The sequence below is a fragment of the Gymnoscopelus braueri genome (genome assembly GCF_963280865.1).
Source record: "Gymnoscopelus braueri genome assembly, chromosome: 1".
Classification (NCBI taxonomy): Eukaryota; Metazoa; Chordata; class Actinopteri; order Myctophiformes; family Myctophidae; genus Gymnoscopelus; species Gymnoscopelus braueri.
Window position 1 is genome coordinate 751811 of NC_137603.1, and position 17842 is coordinate 769652.

At 42.8% G+C, this 17842-nt stretch overlaps 1 protein-coding gene across 7 annotated transcripts in view; it reads right to left on the reverse strand.

Annotated features, from left to right (window-relative positions):
• The window catches only part of celf1 (cugbp, Elav-like family member 1), a 57372-nt gene that overhangs the window by 21353 nt on the left and 18177 nt on the right, over positions 1-17842 (reverse strand). For all 7 annotated transcript variants that reach the window (XM_080431252.1, XM_080431251.1, XM_080431250.1 and 4 more), the window contains 9 exons: positions 15178-15365; positions 13651-13733; positions 12214-12262; positions 11853-11987; positions 11096-11175; positions 10635-10796; positions 7196-7265; positions 5275-5397; positions 2310-2423 (listed from right to left, as the gene is read on the reverse strand). In XM_080431252.1, coding sequence (XP_080287378.1) covers positions 2310-2423; positions 5275-5397; positions 7196-7265; positions 10635-10796; positions 11096-11175; positions 11853-11987; positions 12214-12262; positions 13651-13733; positions 15178-15355 — 994 coding nt within the window. In that variant the 5' untranslated portion in view covers positions 15356-15365. The remainder of the gene's footprint in view (positions 1-2309; positions 2424-5274; positions 5398-7195; positions 7266-10634; positions 10797-11095; positions 11176-11852; positions 11988-12213; positions 12263-13650; positions 13734-15177; positions 15366-17842) is intronic.

Consider the following 17842-nt stretch of genomic DNA (forward strand, 5'->3'; position numbering starts at 1 on the left):
GTAGTCTTTGGGTTGTTTGACTCGTTTCTAGTGTTTATATTGTGTTACTCTTTGGGTAAATGTGTACATTTACACCTTCAGTCGATGCTTCATATCCATATGAGTAAAAACACCAGGGTGGTGTGTTTATTTTTGGAACACAGTTCTTATATGAAGAGATCTAAGATTCCCCAATGAGGATATCAATACAAAAAGTAAAGCCACGAACCAGCGGAAAGCGCCCTCTACTGGCAGTGACGTCAGGACTTCGGTGCTCTATAGGCCTTCCGCTAGATTGCGTATTTTAATAGCTTTTTTGTTGTTGTTTTTTGTGAGACATTACGTTCATAGTGACAGAACACTATGCAACCAAAAAGAGAAAAAAAGGAAGTCTCACTAGACGAGATTTCAATCTTTTTTTTTTTTTTTTTTTTGAGAACTCTGAGAACATCAGTGGAGGAACAGAGAACATGTTAATAACTAACTCTAACCTGGAGGAACAGAGAACATGTTAATAACTAACTCTAACCTAGAGGAACAGAGCGAACATGTTAATAACTAACTCTAACCTGGAGGAACAGAGAACATGTTAATAACTAACTCTAACCTGGAGGAACAGAGAACATGTTAATAACTAACTCTAACCTGGAGGAACAGAGAACATGTTAATAACTAACTCTAACCTGGAGGAACAGAGAACATGTTAATAACTAACTCTAACCTAGAGGAACAGAGAGAACATGTTAATAACTAACTCTAACCTGGAGGAACAGAGAACATGTTAATAACTAACTCTAACCTGTGGGAACAGAGAGAACATGTTAATAACTAACTCTAACCTGGAGGAACAGAGAACATGTTAATAACTAACTCTAACCTGGAGGAACAGAGAGAACATGTTAATAACTAACTCTAACCTGGAGGAACAGAGAGAACATGTTAATAACTAACTCTAACCTGGAGGAACAGAGAACATGTTAATAACTAACTCTAACCTGGAGGAACAGAGAACATGTTAATAACTAACTCTAACCTGGAGGAACAGAGAGAACATGTTAATAACTAACTCTAACCTGGAGGAACAGAGAACATGTTAATAACTAACTCTAACCTGGAGGAACAGAGAACATGTTAATAACTAACTCTAACCTGGAGGAACAGAGAACATGTTAATAACTAACTCTAACCTGTGGGAACAGAGAGAACATGTTAATAACTAACTCTAACCTGGAGGAACAGAGAACATGTTAATAACTAACTCTAACCTGGAGGAACAGAGAGAACATGTTAATAACTAACTCTAACCTGGAGGAACAGAGAACATGTTAATAACTAACTCTAACCTGGAGGAACAGAGAACATGTTAATAACTAACTCTAACCTGGAGGAACAGAGAGAACATGTTAATAACTAACTCTAACCTGGAGGAACAGAGAACATGTTAATAACTAACTCTAACCTGGAGGAACAGAGAGAACATGTTAATAACTAACTCTAACCTGGAGGAACAGAGAACATGTTAATAACTAACTCTAACCTGGAGGAACAGAGAACATGTTAATAACTAACTCTAACCTGGAGGAACAGAGAACATGTTAATAACTAACTCTAACCTGTGGGAACAGAGAGAACATGTTAATAACTAACTCTAACCTGGAGGAACAGAGAACATGTTAATAACTAACTCTAACCTGGAGGAACAGAGAGAACATGTTAATAACTAACTCTAACCTGGAGGAACAGAGAACATGTTAATAACTAACTCTAACCTGGAGGAACAGAGAACATGTTAATAACTAACTCTAACCTGGAGGAACAGAGAGAACATGTTAATAACTAACTCTAACCTGGAGGAACAGAGAACATGTTAATAACTAACTCTAACCTGGAGGAACAGAGAGAACATGTTAATAACTAACTCTAACCTGGAGGAACAGAGAACATGTTAATAACTAACTCTAACCTGGAGGAACAGAGAACATGTTAATAACTACCTCTAACCTGGAGGAACAGAGAACATGTTAATAACTAACTCTAACCTGGAGGAACACAGTGAAAGCCTTGTGTTTAGCAGTTTTTGGGGGATGGATCATAATGGATATAAATATTCTGTGACATTTGAAAAGGTTAGAAAAATGTAAAATCACTGGCACTATTTATTTACTTGGCACTGAATGAGTTAAGACTCCTTAGACAGAGTTGAGTTTGTATGAATGTAAAATGATTTAATAAAACAATAAGTTATTAGTAAGTAGTAGTAAGGGTTAGGGTTAGTAGTAAGTATTAGTAAGTATTAGTAGGTATAGTAAGTATTAGTAAGTCTTGTTTACCAGCCAGAGAGCTCATGTTGAGTCCAGCTCCTGCTCCAGCGGCCAGAGACTGCAACGCTCCGAGGGAGGCCATGGGGTTCACTGAGGAGTTACTGGAGGAGCTGGGGGAGGAGCCTGGAGGAGAGAGAGAGAGACACTGAGGAGTTACTGGAGGAGGAGAGAGAGAGACACTGAGGAGTTACTGGAGGAGCTGGGGGAGGAGCCTGGAGGAGAGAGAGACACTGAGGAGTTACTGGAGGAGAGAGAGAGAGACACTGAGGAGTTACTTAAGCAATATTACACAAGAGGGTGTGCTTTACCGTCATTATTAGCACGCCTGTGATGCGGTCAGGAACGAGGCGCAGCCGAGTTCCGCCGCGATCACAGAAGTGCTAATAATGTAAGGTAAAGCACACCCTCGAGTGTAATATTGCGATTATACAACAGTTACCAACAAAACACATCCAAATGTATTCATATTGTGGGGCAATTCATAATAAAAAAAATTCGCTTATCCGTTTCCCTGTAAAGAGAAGAGTTTATTTGACTGAGACAAAATAGTCCCTGTGGCAGCGCAGCACTCTGTCTCTCTGACTCTCGTCTCATCAACACAGCTGATTCCAGTAGGCTATATGCTCCGTCGTACGATCGTGTTACGTGGCCAAAATAACTGATCTACAAGCTCACAACGCGTCAAGATGGCGATGGCTTGTGAACTTGTAGATCGGCTATTTTTGCCGTGCGATACCTTCGTACGATAAAGTATAACATACACTGGACTGTTAACGAAATGGGAGTAATTTTACTTTAACACAGGAGGATATTTATACAGTATGGATGTTACCATTGAAATAAAGCACACTTTTTTCCAGTTATTCCTTTTAATATAGGATTTTAGGCGATTTAGTGTGCTCTCTTCTAACCATTGATCAACCGTAAGTCCACCAAATAAGTCAAAATTAACAACACAGTCCATCTTGCGTAGCTGTTTGTTCTCCGGTGGCCGCGGTGGGTACTGTCTGTTTGTTTTCCTACCGTGGGACAGTCACAGCGTGACTTCACAGCACAGCTGTGTCATATATGGTCTAATCAGGTGCGGACTGCAGTGCGGAGTGATTTATTAATGTGATTAGGCCCGTGATATGATGCTGGTTTGAAGCACGGCTAGAAAGCTATTTCAGCCAATCAGATTGCTTGGTCGGAACTACCTGTTGTATAATGTACATTTTGAAACAGAGAAGTGACTTTCATTTGGCATGTCGCTGTCTTAACAGTCTAAACAGTGTCTAAACAGTGTCTAAACAGTGTCTAAACAGTCTAAACAGTGTCTAAACAGTGTCTAAACTAGTGTCTAAACAGTGTCTTAACAGTCTAAACAGTCTAAACAGTCTAAACAGTGTCTAAACAGTGTCTAAACAGTGTCTAAACAGTCTAAACAGTCTAAACAGTGTCTAAACTAGTGTCTAAACAGTGTCTAAACAGTGTCTAAACAGTGTCTTAACAGTCTAAACAGTCTAAACAGTGTCTAAACAGTGTCTAAACAGTGTCTAAACAGTGTCTAAACAGAGTCTAAACAGTGTCTAAACAGTGTCTAAACAGTGTCTAAACAGTGTCTTAACAGTCTAAACAGTGTCTAAACAGTGTCTAAACAGTGTCTTAACAGTCTAAACAGTCTAAACAGTGTCTAAACAGTGTCTAAACAGTGTCTAAACAGTGTCTAAACAGTGTCTAAACAGAGTCTAAACAGTGTGTCTAAACAGTGTCTAAACAGTGTCTAAACAGAGTCTAAACAGTGTCTAAACAGTGTCTAAACAGAGTCTAAACAGAGTCTAAACAGTGTGTCTAAACAGTGTCTAAACAGAGTCTAAACAGTGTCTAAACAGTGTCTAAACAGTGTCTAAACAGTGTCTAAACAGAGTCTAAACAGTGTGTCTAAACAGTGTCTAAACAGTGTCTAAACAGTGTCTAAACAGTGTCTAAATAGTGTCTAAACAGTCTAAACAGTGTCTAAACAGTGTCTAAACAGTGTCTAAACAGAGTGTCTAAACAGTGTCTAAACAGTGTCTAAACAGTGTCTAAACAGTGTATAAACAGTGTGTCTAAACAGTGTCTAAACAGTGTGTCTAAACAGTGTCTAAACAGTGTCTAAACAGTGTCTAAACAGTGTCTAAACAGTGTCTAAACAGAGTCTAAACAGTGTCTAAACAGTGTCTAAACAGAGTCTAAACAGAGTCTAAACAGAGTCTAAACAGTGTCTAAACAGTGTCTAAACAGAGTCTAAACAGAGTCTAAACAGAGTCTTAACAGTGTCTAAACAGTGTCTAAACAGTCTAAACAGTGTCTAAACAGTGTCTAAACAGTGTCTAAACAGTGTCTAAACAGTGTCTAAACAGTGTCTAAACAGTCTAAACAGTGTCTAAACAGTGTCTAAACAGTCTAAACAGTGTCTAAACAGTGTCTAAACAGTCTAAACAGTGTCTAAACAGTGTCTAAACAGTCTAAACAGTGTCTAAACAGTGTCTAAACAGTGTCTAAACAGTCTAAACAGTGTCTAAACAGTGTCTAAACAGTGTCTACAGTGTCTAAACAGTGTCTAAACAGTGTCTAAACAGTGTCTAAACAGTGTCTAAACAGTGTCTAAACAGTCTAAACAGTGTCTAAACAGTGTCTAAACAGTGTCTAAACAGTCTAAACAGTGTCTAAACAGTGTCTAAACAGTGTCTAAACAGTGTCTACAGTGTCTAAACAGTGTCTAAACAGTGTCTAAACAGTGTCTAAACAGTCTAAACAGTGTCTAAACAGTGTCTAAACAGTGTCTAAACAGTGTCTAAACAGTGTCTAAACAGGCAAATGTGTTATTGGCTGGCTATGTGTTGCTGTATTCCTTTACCTACTGAAGCACAATGTAACCTCTGTGTGTGTGTGTGTGTGTGTGTGTGTGTGTGTGTGTGTGTGTGTGTGTGTGTGTGTGTGTGTGTGTGTGTACCTGAGCTGGTCAGCACACTGAGTGGGCTGGAGGAGGAGGTCATGGCGTTGGAGCCAGAGGACGTGACCTGTGTGGCGCTGGCTGCTGCCGCCAACGCTGCCAGGTTCTGCATGGCGCTCAGACCTACACACACACACACACACACACACACACACACACACACACACACACACACACACACACACACACACACACACACACACACACACACACACACACACACACACACACACACACACACACAGTTACCACCTTTTCTTTTGAATGATGATGTAGATATGTCAGGTTTTCATTGTAACGGGTCATGTGACCCAACGGTGGTCTTTTAGGTGAAGGTCCCACGAACATTCACACCCTACGTGGTGCCCGATGCTTGGACCCGGTTCGGTGCCCCCCGGGATGGGTTTGTCAGCGGGTGGGGGATTCGGTGCCCCCCGGGACGATTTTGTCTCAGAATCTTTTTTGGTGCCATTTTACACCACTAACATTAATCTTTTATTTTTATCGTTCATTTTTAATTCACGTTTGTTATTTTCAAACGTGTTACCCATAGAATCAGGTCTGCTGGCGTCGCGGCATCTGCGTCACGTTTCAACTGAAGCGGACGGCCTTCGTCGTGTGTGTCACACGCCAACGCGTTACCCAAAGAATTCGGTCTGAGCAGTGAGCATGCGCAAAATGGCGGCTCCCGTGGATTATTATTGTTATTTGTATCGTCTTTCTAAGACGATTTCTACGTGGATTTTATTGTTTATAAAGTAGGATAAAGTAGGACGTGGCCATGCAAAATGGTGGTGTCCCGTGGATTTGTAAAATATTATCATTTTAGAATTATTTTTATATTTTTCTCTGTTGTTGGTGACAACTCTAGTGCGTCCCATGGACGCCACGACGGTGTCATGAATGCGTCCTTTCTCAATATTGTGTGTCAGCGATGCAGGACGCAGGCCTATGAGCATCTCTGTATGTTATTACTGTGTTAGCCTAAGAACCAAGGGAACACTACTGATGATGCTAACCTAACCCCAGCTCCATTAAGGTTAAGACTTAGACAGGGGCCTCCTGAAGGTGTATCTTTAGGGCAGTTTTAAAGTGAGTAGGGTTTTACACTCCTTCAGGTAGGGCATTCCACATGTTTGTTGCATAGCATGAGAACGAGTTCATTCCCTTCGTTGTGTGTGAAAAAGTAGTGTGGAAAAACATAATTTTCATTTCACAACGTCTTTCAAGGTTCTATGACCAGGGGTGCACAGAACTGGTGCGCAGGCACACCCAAAATAAATAATGCGCGGCATTTTTTAGCAAAACTAAAAACTAGAAGCCTGAAGATCGAGGCTAGGAATTTACTTCCTGAAGCCACACTCACACAATCACGCTAAAGCACGCGTCGGCCCCATGTACAGCCATTAGGCGCAGGGGGAGAGGACGCATGCTGCACGTGGTTGTGTGAGTGTTGCCTCGCATCCTGACACACAGACACGCTCCGACTCGCAGCTCGCTGCACGCAGCCAGCGTTAGAGGCACTCGTCACCGATGATGAACGCACCGTAATGGTGCAAAATATGCCGTGAATGTCCCAATCTGGCAGATAAAAGCAGCGCAGCACAGGGCACCAACCTTGGGGGGTTCACCAAACGGCGTGAGAAAAAATTAAAACGGCGGAAAAACGGTGGAATTTGGAAGCAGAGGCAGAGCGTCCTTTGTTCTGTCTCAGACCTCATTGAGAGATGTCTTCTAGAGTCCTGGGGGAGTCGTAGTCTGATTAGTTTGATTTGAGATCAACACTGTAAGCATAAAGCCTACACTGTAAGTATACACATAGCAAAGCATACATTGTGTGTGTATGTGTGCATGTGTGTGTGTGTGTGTGTGTGTGTGTGTGTGTGTGTGTGTGTGTGTGTGTGTGTGTGTGTATCCCTACCTGACATAGGATGCAGATTGTTCAGAGCGTTGCCCTGGTTGGCAGACTGTTGCAGCAGCTGTAAATAAAGCTACACATTTACACGCACACGCACACACACACACACACACACACACACACACAGTTGTTGTACTTTAGGTTCACACAGTATGAATGGATGTTAAACCTGATTAAAGGTACAGACACACATTTAAACAGACTAAAATAAACAGTTCTAAGGATGTGCCTGACTGACCTCACCTTACACACCATAACATAACAGACTGACTGACCTCACCTTACACACCATAACAACCTGACTGACCTCACCTTACACACCATAACAACCTGACTGACCTCACCTTACACACCATAACAACCTGACTGACCTCACCTTACACACCATAACATAACAACCTGACTGACCTCACCTTACACACCATAACAACCTGACTGACCTCACCTTACACACCATAACAACCTGACTGACCTCACCTTACACACCATAACAACCTGACTGACCTCACCTTACACACCATAACAACCTGACTGACCTCACCTTACACACCATAACAACCTGACTGACCTCACCTTACACACCATAACAACCTGACTGACCTCACCTTACACACCATAACAACCTGACTGACCTCACCTTACACACCATAACAACCTGACTGACCTCACCTTACACACCATAACATAACAACCTGACTGACCTCACCTTACACACCATAACATAACAACCTGACTGACCTCACCTTACACACCATAACATAACATACTGACTGACCTCACCTTACACACCATAACATAACATACTGACTGACCTCACCTTACACACCATAACAGACTGACTGACCTCACCTTACACACCATAACATACTGACTGACCTCACCTTACACACCATAACATAACAGACTGACCTCACCTTACACACCATAACAGACTGACTGACCTCACCTTACACACCATAACAACCTGACTGACCTCACCTTACACACCATAACATCCTGACTGACCTCACCTTACACACCATAACATCCTGACTGACCTCACCTTACACACCATAACACCTGACTGACCTCACCTTACACACCATAACATAACATCCTGACTGACCTCACCTTACACACCATAACATAACATACTGACTGACCTCACCTTATACACCATAACATCCTGACTGACCTCACCTTACACACCATAACATAACATCCTGACTGACCTCACCTTACACACCATAACATAACATCCTGACTGACCTCACCTTACACACCATAACATAACAACCTGACTGACCTCACCTTACACACCATAACATAACAACCATGTTACCCTAACCCTGACTGACCTCACCTTACACACCATAACATAACAGACTGACTGACCTCACCTTACACACCATAACCTTTAACCTTTGCCTGACTGACCTCACCTTACACACCATAACAGACTGACTGACCTCACCTTACACACCATAACATACTGACTGACCTCACCTTACACACCATAACATACTGACTGACCTCACCTTACACACCATAACATACTGACTGACCTCACCTTACACACCATAACATACTGACTGACCTCACCTTACACACCATAACATAACAGACTGACCTCACCTTACACACCATAACAGACTGACTGACCTCACCTTACACACCATAACATACTGACTGACCTCACCTTACACACCATAACATACTGACTGACCTCACCTTACACACCATAACATACTGACTGACCTCACCTTACACACCATAACATACTGACTGACCTCACCTTACACACCATAACATAACAGACTGACTGACCTCACCTTACACACCATAACATAACAGACTGACCTCACCTTACACACCATAACATAACAACCTGACTGACCTCACCTTACACACCATAACATAACAACCTGACTGACCTCACCTTACACACCATAACATAACATACTGACTGACCTCACCTTACACACCATAACATAACATCCTGACTGACCTCACCTTACACACCATAACATAACACTGACTGACCTCACCTTACACACCATAACATAACATCCTGACTGACCTCACCTTACACACCATAACATAACATAACAACCATGTTGGGAAAATGGGAAAATGTTTTGAAAGAGTTATAAGCAGACAAATCACAGCAATGGTTTCTAACAGCTTAGATCATCTCCGATTTGCTTATAAAAGTCAGAGAGGAACTGATGATGCTACTATCAGTCTGTTTAACACCCTGCCAAAGCATCTCCAAGTCCCCTCCCACTTTGCCAGGGTCCTTTTTATTGATTTGACCTCTGCTTTCAACAGCATGCAGACACACACCCTTCTGCAGAGACTTATTGACATAGGAGTAAATGGAGGCATTATCCATCTGGTCAGAGACTTCCTCTCTGACCGTCAGCAACAGGTCTGTGTGAATGATACTCTGTCTGACATCACTGTGCTTAACACCGGTGCTCCACAGGGGACTATCTTATCCCCCTTACTTTTCTCCTTATATACAAATGAATTCCAGTTAGATCAGGATATATTTCATTTGTTTAAATATGCGGATGATATGGCCCTGGTTGCCTTACTGAAGAAGGGGGACACAGCGGGGGAGGAAGCAGACAGAGTACATGTGTCATCTCTTCAGAACTGGTGCCATAAAAGCTCCTTAGGGATCAATGTGACCAAAACAAAAGAACTTGTCTTTTATGAAAAGGAACCTGTGCATTCCATTACAATTGGTGGACACATAGTGGAGGTAGTAGACCATTTTAAATACTTAGGCACATATATTGACAGCAAACTCAATTTCAGTGAAAATACTGACCAGATTTTTAAAACTTGTAACCAACGCCTCCACCTACTACGCAAGCTCAACTCCTTTAGAGTGAGAAAGCATATCATTAAACAGTCTATAAAAACCTGATAGAGGGAATCTTTTAACATGGCAATGTGGTATGGCAATCTGAAGGTAAAAGGTAGAGGCAAGCTGCAGCGAATGGTGAACCTAGCCTAAAAAATCATTGGGAAGAGACAGAAACATTTAAGCTGCATCTACAAAGAGGTACTTAGTAAAAAAGCTGTCAAGATAGCAAACGACCCCAAACGACCCCTCTCATCCACTCTGCAGGGAGTTCCAACTACTTCCCTCTGGTTGGTAGACGGTACAAAGTACCAAAAGCTAACCGTAACATTTTTAAAAAATTCCTTCATCCCTAATGCCATTAAGGCACTAAATGATACAATGTCTCGCTAGATGTGTTGTTTTTTCCTTTGTATTTACACTGTTGTCCTGTGCTTTGTTTTGCCATGAGAAAATAATTGTGTGTTGTTGCTGTTGTTGTAACTGTTTGTTTTTTACTGTCGATCTACAAGCTCATACGATGCGTGTGTGTGTGTGTGTGTGTGTGTGTGTGTGTGTGTGTGTGTGTGTGTGTGTGTGTGTACTCACTGCCAGGTACTGAGGTCCCAGACTGTTGAGTCCTGCCAGGTTTCCCCACATGGAGGCAGCGTTGAGCTGCTGCATCTGCTGCTGGAGCTGCTGAGCCATTCTCTTCTGTTCCTTATCCTTCTGTGTGTCTGCAAACTTTACTACTATAGGAGATGAACAGCCCTGTAACATGTATTATAACATGTATTATATAACTTTACTACTATAGGAGATGAACAGCCCTGTAACATGTATTATAACATGTATTATATAACTTTACTACTATAGGAGATGAACAGCCCTGTAACATGTATTATAACATGTATTATATAACTTTACTACTATAGGAGATGAACAGCCCTGTAGATAAATACATTATATATGTATTATAATATGTATTATATAGTAATAGTAGTACAGGTGTTATAATGACCTCCATGGTCTAACACTACAGTCTAAAGTAGTACAGGTGTTATAATTACCTCCATGGTCTGGGACTGGTGCATAGACTTGATGGCTGACAGAGCCATCTGTCTGGCTGTGAACGTGACAAACGCACATCCTGCAACAAGAGACACAATGATACCTTTAACACTAGAAGACACACAAGAGACACAATGATACCTTTAACACTAGACGACACACAAGAGACACAATGATACCTTTAACACTAGAAGACACACAAGAGACACAATGATACCTTTAACACTAGAAGACACACAAGAGACACAATGATACCTTTAACACTAGAGGACACACAAGAGACACAATGATACCTTTAACACTAGAAGACACACAAGAGACACAATGATACCTTTAACACTAGAAGACACAAGCTTATATTAGGCCTGTGTTAAAGGACAAGTCCGGACTAAAATAACACAGCCTTTATTTCCTACTTACATTGATCCCTAATGACTGGCCATGAGGTCTATTTGCAGAATGATAGTGGAAACCATAAGCATATCGCTACTTACTCTATGTGTTGCTGTGAAAGTGATTTTTTAAATCTGTTATTAGTTGTCATTACACACTCATCCATGCCTTGGTCATCCCACACCAGCCGCCACAAAAGGCTACTGGCCAATCACAGCGCGTCTTTTCCGGGACTTGGAAATGTTTGGGGGAACGTCTGTTCTGTTTTTTGTCTAATTTGCGAACTAGTAAAAAGCCCTGATATATACATTGTGTGTGTGTGTGTGTGTGTGTGTGTGTGTGTGTGTGTGTGTGTGTGTGTACCTCTACTCAGACCATCAGGTCCTCTCAGTATCCTACACTCCTCTATCTGTCCATAAGGGCTGAACATCAGTCGGATGTCGTTCTCGTTGCACTTCTTAGAGATCATCCCGATGAACAGCTTCCTGTCTTCCACCGCTACACACACACACACACACACACACACACACACACACACACACACACACACACACACACACACACACACACACACACACACACACACACACACACACACACACACACACACACACACACACACACACACACACACACACACACACACACAGTACAGTCAGTCACATACAGTATAAAGACTATGAACCATTCATTCATAAAGTGTAAAAACAAACAAAGTGCTCACCATTATTTTTCTCACTGTCTGCAGGCTTCATCTGGATTGGATGATGCATCTGTACAGGACACAAACATGATATCCACAGATTAACACAATAACTGCCAAAGACGTTTATAAACGTGGTGACAGATCGTGTCACAGAACGTGGTGACAGAGCAGTCACACACCTCTCAGCAGGTGTGTGACTGGCAGGTCGCTCAAAACAAGAGTAATTACCACCAGAAGCATATTGGGGGATTTTAGCAAACCTTTAGGGGGCGCTACCCACACGTTTAGCTGTGTTTCTCATTCCATGATTGCACCATCCTTACAAGCTGTACCTCGTTGTAAAGGTGACTAATCAACCATAAAACAGTACTGTACTGTACTGTACTCTACTGTACTCTACTGTACTGTACTGTACTGTACTGTACTGTACTGTACTCTATGGATGGCCAACCGATAACCGCCGTTAAATTGCCAACCGATTAACACATCCACCGCCAGAGGTTAATCTCATAATGTACTCACCAGTGCCAAGGTGTTTTTGTTGTTTTTTTGTTTTTTTCATGTCGCCATAGATCTTGTTAAAATCCTTAAGATTGAGCCGTGAACGGTCTGTTTACATCCGCGAGATCTCCCTGTATCTCCCAGTGAAGACCGCGTGTCAAACGGACTTCCATGACTGTAGTTAGAGCGGATTACGTTAAACAGTGAAATGCGAGGAGAAAAAACTACAGGAAGAGAATTGAGTTTCAGTTTCGTCTGTAGAATGGGAGCGGGCGTGATCGTCGAAACCGGATCCCAAATAATTCTATTTCCTGTCATCAAACCGGAAACGGAAGTGGATCAAAAAAATTCCGAAAGTGCACCCGGACCGCGCATGCGCGAAAAGACCGCAGCCCGTAGGACTACGGGCTCGGCGCTTAACCGTTGGATTTAACGGCCCGTAGAACTACGGGCCCGGCGGTAAAGGTGTTAATACTAACGATTATAATGGATCATAAAAATTAAAAAAAAAAAAAAGTTTTTAGGCCAAGTCTACACCTGTAACCACACGTAACTTCCACTTTATTCTTATTCTTCCTGGTCTTTGTATTGGTATTGTTTGTGTTGGAGCGCCTCAGTGCGGCTGCAGAGTTCATGTGCAACCTCTTCCAGAGAGAGATAGAGACACTAGAAACTCTGCTGGAGACACAAAACAAACTGTGTAGACTTGGCCCTTTGAAATAACATGGATTTTGGCCATTTTCTTTTACACAATTTTTTTCTTAACGGTTATCGATTCATTAATCGTTAAGGCCTAACGGTAATCAGTTAATAAAATGTCTCCATTTGGCCAACTCTACTCTACACTCTACACTACTCTACTCTACACTCTATACTCTTATCTACTCTTATCTACTCTACTCTACGCTACTGTACTCTACTCTACTGTACTGTACTGTACTGTACTGTACTCACCCCTGGTAGGATCTTCATGTTGTGGAGGGCGTTCTGTGCTTCCAGCGCTGCTTTACGAGTGTAATATGTTATGAAACAACAACCTGACAGAAGAAGAAATGACAACAGAGTAGGTGTTTACGTACTGTAGCTTTACTCTTCTTATTCTGATCTGGTTCTTAGTGTTGTAGACTAAAAACTATGACGAAAAGTGTTCATCGACGACCTTTCCTTCACTGACGGAAAATAAATAGAATAAAAACTAAAGCTATGATGACTAAAGCGATGACTAAATACATCATCTACAAAAGGGTTCTGACTGTGGAGGGTTCTGACTGTAGAGGGTTCTGACTGTGGAGGGTTCTGACTGTAGAGGGTTCTGACTGTGGAGGGTTCTGACTGTGGAGGGTTCTGACTGTGGAGGGTTCTGGCTGTAGAGGGTTCTGACTGTAGAGGGTTCTGACTGTGGAGGGTTCTGACTGTAGAGGGTTCTGACTGTGGAGGGTTCTGGCTGTAGAGGGTTCTGACTGTGGAGGGTTCTGACTGTGGAGGGTTCTGACTGTAGAGGGTTCTGACTGTAGAGGGTTCTGACTGTGGAGGGTTCTGACTGTAGAGGGTTCTGACTGTAGAGGGTTCTGGCTGTGGAGGGTTCTGACTGTAGAGGGTTCTGACTGTAGAGGGTTCTGACTGTAGAGGGTTCTGACTGTGGAGGGTTCTGACTGTGGTCTCTCAGGAGGACGTACCTTTGCTCTGTGGGGGGTTCTGACTGCGGTCTCTCAGGAGGACGTACCTTTGCTCTGTGGAGGGTTCTGACTGTGGAGGGTTCTGACTGTGGAGGGTTCTGACTGTGGAGGGTTCTGACTGTAGAGGGTTCTGACTGTAGAGGGTTCTGACTGTAGAGGGTTCTGGCTGTGGAGGGTTCTGACTGTGGGGGGTTCTGACTGTAGAGGGTTCTGACTGTGGAGGGTTCTGACTGTGGGGGGTTCTGACTGTAGAGGGTTCTGACTGTGGAGGGTTCTGACTGTGGGGGGTTCTGACTGTAGAGGGTTCTGGCTGTGGAGGGTTCTGACTGTAGAGGGTTCTGACTGTGGGGGGTTCTGACTGTGGTCTCTCAGGGGGACATACCTTTGCTCTGTGGGGGGTTCTGGCTGTGGTCTCTCAGGAGGACGTACCTTTGCTCTGTGGGGGGTTCTGACTGCGGTCTCTCAGGAGGACGTACCTTTGCTCTGTGGGGGGTTCTGACTGTGGTCTCTCAGGGGGACATACCTTTGCTCTGTGGGGGGTTCTGGCTGTGGTCTCTCAGGAGGACGTACCTTTGCTCTGTGGGGGGTTCTGACTGCGGTCTCTCAGGAGGACGTACCTTTGCTCTGTGGGGGGTTCTGACTGTGGTCTCTCAGGAGGACGTACCTTTGCTCTGTGGGGGGTTCTGGCTGTGGTCTCTCAGGAGGACGTACCTTTGCTCTGTGGGGGGTTCTGACTGCGGTCTCTCAGGAGGACGTACCTTTGCTCTGTGGGGGGTTCTGACTGCGGTCTCTCAGGAGGACGTACCTTTGCTCTGTGGGGGGTTCTGGCTGCGGTCTCTCAGGACGTTGATCTCGTACACGGCCCCATAAGGCTCAAACAGCTCCCGCAGCTGCTCCTCCGACCAGGAGCGAGGAATCTGACCCACGAACATCTTGATGGCGTCCATGTCCGGTTGGTCAGGGTGGTCCAGGGACCCGTTCATCTTCTTACCTCTGAGGAGCAGCACAGATCAGAGAACAAATCAACTTCATCCTCACTAGAGCTGTTCTGATAGCGATATACCCGTATCGGAAAAGCTGCCGATCCACGTTTTTTATAAGTCTGACCTGCCCGGTTTTTCCGATTTAGATTTTCTATCTAAGAACTAGACAGTAGGGTTACTCCAATGCCATTTATTTCAGGCCGAGTACAAGTACTTCATTTCGTGTACTCGACAATAGAGGCTATGCGCGTGACATCATCCTACACGCCTAATGAGTGGCAAAAAACTACTTTCTGGCCTTAACAGCCCCATACATCCAAACAGAAAAGTCCTTTTATATCTGATTGATTGTATTAAACCACGTTAAACTCACCAACATGGCAGCTGTACGGAAAGCTTGAATTATCCTCTTTCTAGCTGCAAAGTTTGTGTTTCTTAAAAATCCACCGTAGAGACATGTTATGATCTGCTTTTTTCAATACATTCTGTGCAGGTGATAGAGTTTGGAAGCGCTTGTTTTGAAAAGCACGTCGTCCTGCTGCCTCCTGCATCATGTGACATTTAGAAACAGGTGGTAGAGGACCGTTGAGTGATTTACAACGAGCGCTTCCACACTCCATGATGCTCAATGTGCTGCCACTCAGTCTAGATGAGGGGGGCGTGTCCCGGTGGAACAGTCTAGATGAGGGGGGCGTGTCCCGGTGGAACAGTCTAGATGAGGGGGGCGTGTCCCGGTGGAACAGTCTAGATGAGGGGGGCGTGTCCCGGTGGAACAGTCTAGATGAGGAGGGGCGTGTCCCGGTGGAACAGTCTAGATGAGGGGGGCGTGTCCCGGTGGAACAGTCTAGATGAGGGGGGCGTGTCCCGGTGGAACAGTCTAGATGAGGGGGGCGTGTCCCGGTGGAAAAGTCTCTATACAGAGCACAATAAGATTAAACCAGGAAAAGAACACTTATGCCATATCACAACAGTACCATATCCAGTCTAATATCATATGGATATAATATTGATGCCCATGCAATGAAAGGCCTAAAAGAATTACAAAAATAACAATAACCTAGATAATATTTTGATTTTGTTTTTCATTCCATTGCTCTCATGGCTGTGTCACTGTTATACAGCTATGTGTCCATATTGAGATCAGTTATTAAAACTATTATTAAAATACATATTCTTTAACAAACAAAATATTTTGATATTTAAAAGCAAAAATGAATAAATAAATCAGGTTTTCCCATTCAGACACATTGCAGTACATGTATGTCTGCATTTCATTGTTTCCAAGGTGAGATATTTACCTAATGTCACTCTAGTCTACTCTGTTGCCTTTCAATGATATCAAAGGCAAAAATATGACCTTATGTCACTGCTTCAGTCGTTCACACCAGGACCGTGGTCCGTACAGTCCTTTGGTGCGGTTGGTTTGGAGCGGTGTGAACGCGCATTCGAACCCTGGTGCGGATCAAACAAGTGGACCACGGTCCGCATGAAAAGTGAGAACTCAGTCCGCTTCCAAACGAACCACTATCCGGTCCGTTACGGGTGAGAACGCAATCAGACTTTATAGAGGACCAAATACAGGAATTTAACCAAAATACAGTGCATTCTGCATTGTGTGTTCATTGAAGAACAATATGTAAAATATAATAAACCACTACTAGTGTAGATGTATCAATTATTAATGTTGTGACTCATACAAGACACTATTGACATCCTTCTGTTTTTTCTTTCTTTCTCTCTATTCTCTTCTAGCCCTGAAACATGACTGTCATATCATGACAGTCATGGCTGAAACATGACTGTCATATCATGACAGTCATGGCTGAAACGACAGTCATGGCTGAAACATGACTGTCATATCATGACAGTCATGGCTGAAACATGACTGAAACATGACTGTCATGTCATGACGTGTGTGAGGTGTGTGAGACAGTTAATAACTGCTATGGGAACATCTCTAATAAATAATAAATGTGTGTGAGACAGTTAATATGACAGTCATGGCTGAAACATGACTGTCATATCATGACCGTCATGGTGCAACTTGTTCCTGGTTTTTCAAATTTCTCCATTTACAACCCATACATAAACGTTCAGATTTCAAATATAAAGTTAAAACAGATCTACAAGCTCAAAGCTAATGAACTTGTACATCTGCTGCTATTTTTTTAAATTCGTGAAAATGTGTGCAATTCTTTGAATATATATATTTTTAAAGCAAATATGTTTAACTCAAATCTTTGCTTCTGGGGGATTCTACAAATGTCTTCTAAAACGTATGTTGCTATAATTAATGCTTCTCAAACGTTTTCATGTGGAGGACCACCCAGCCTATTTGCGGACCCCCCCCATCTCAAAATATTTTGTTCCATGGACCGCCAGAAGCAAAGATTTGAGTTAAAAATATTTGCTTTAAAAATATATATAGTATACAGTATATTCAAAAGATTGGCACAAATTTTCATGATTTAAAAAAGAATATCAGAT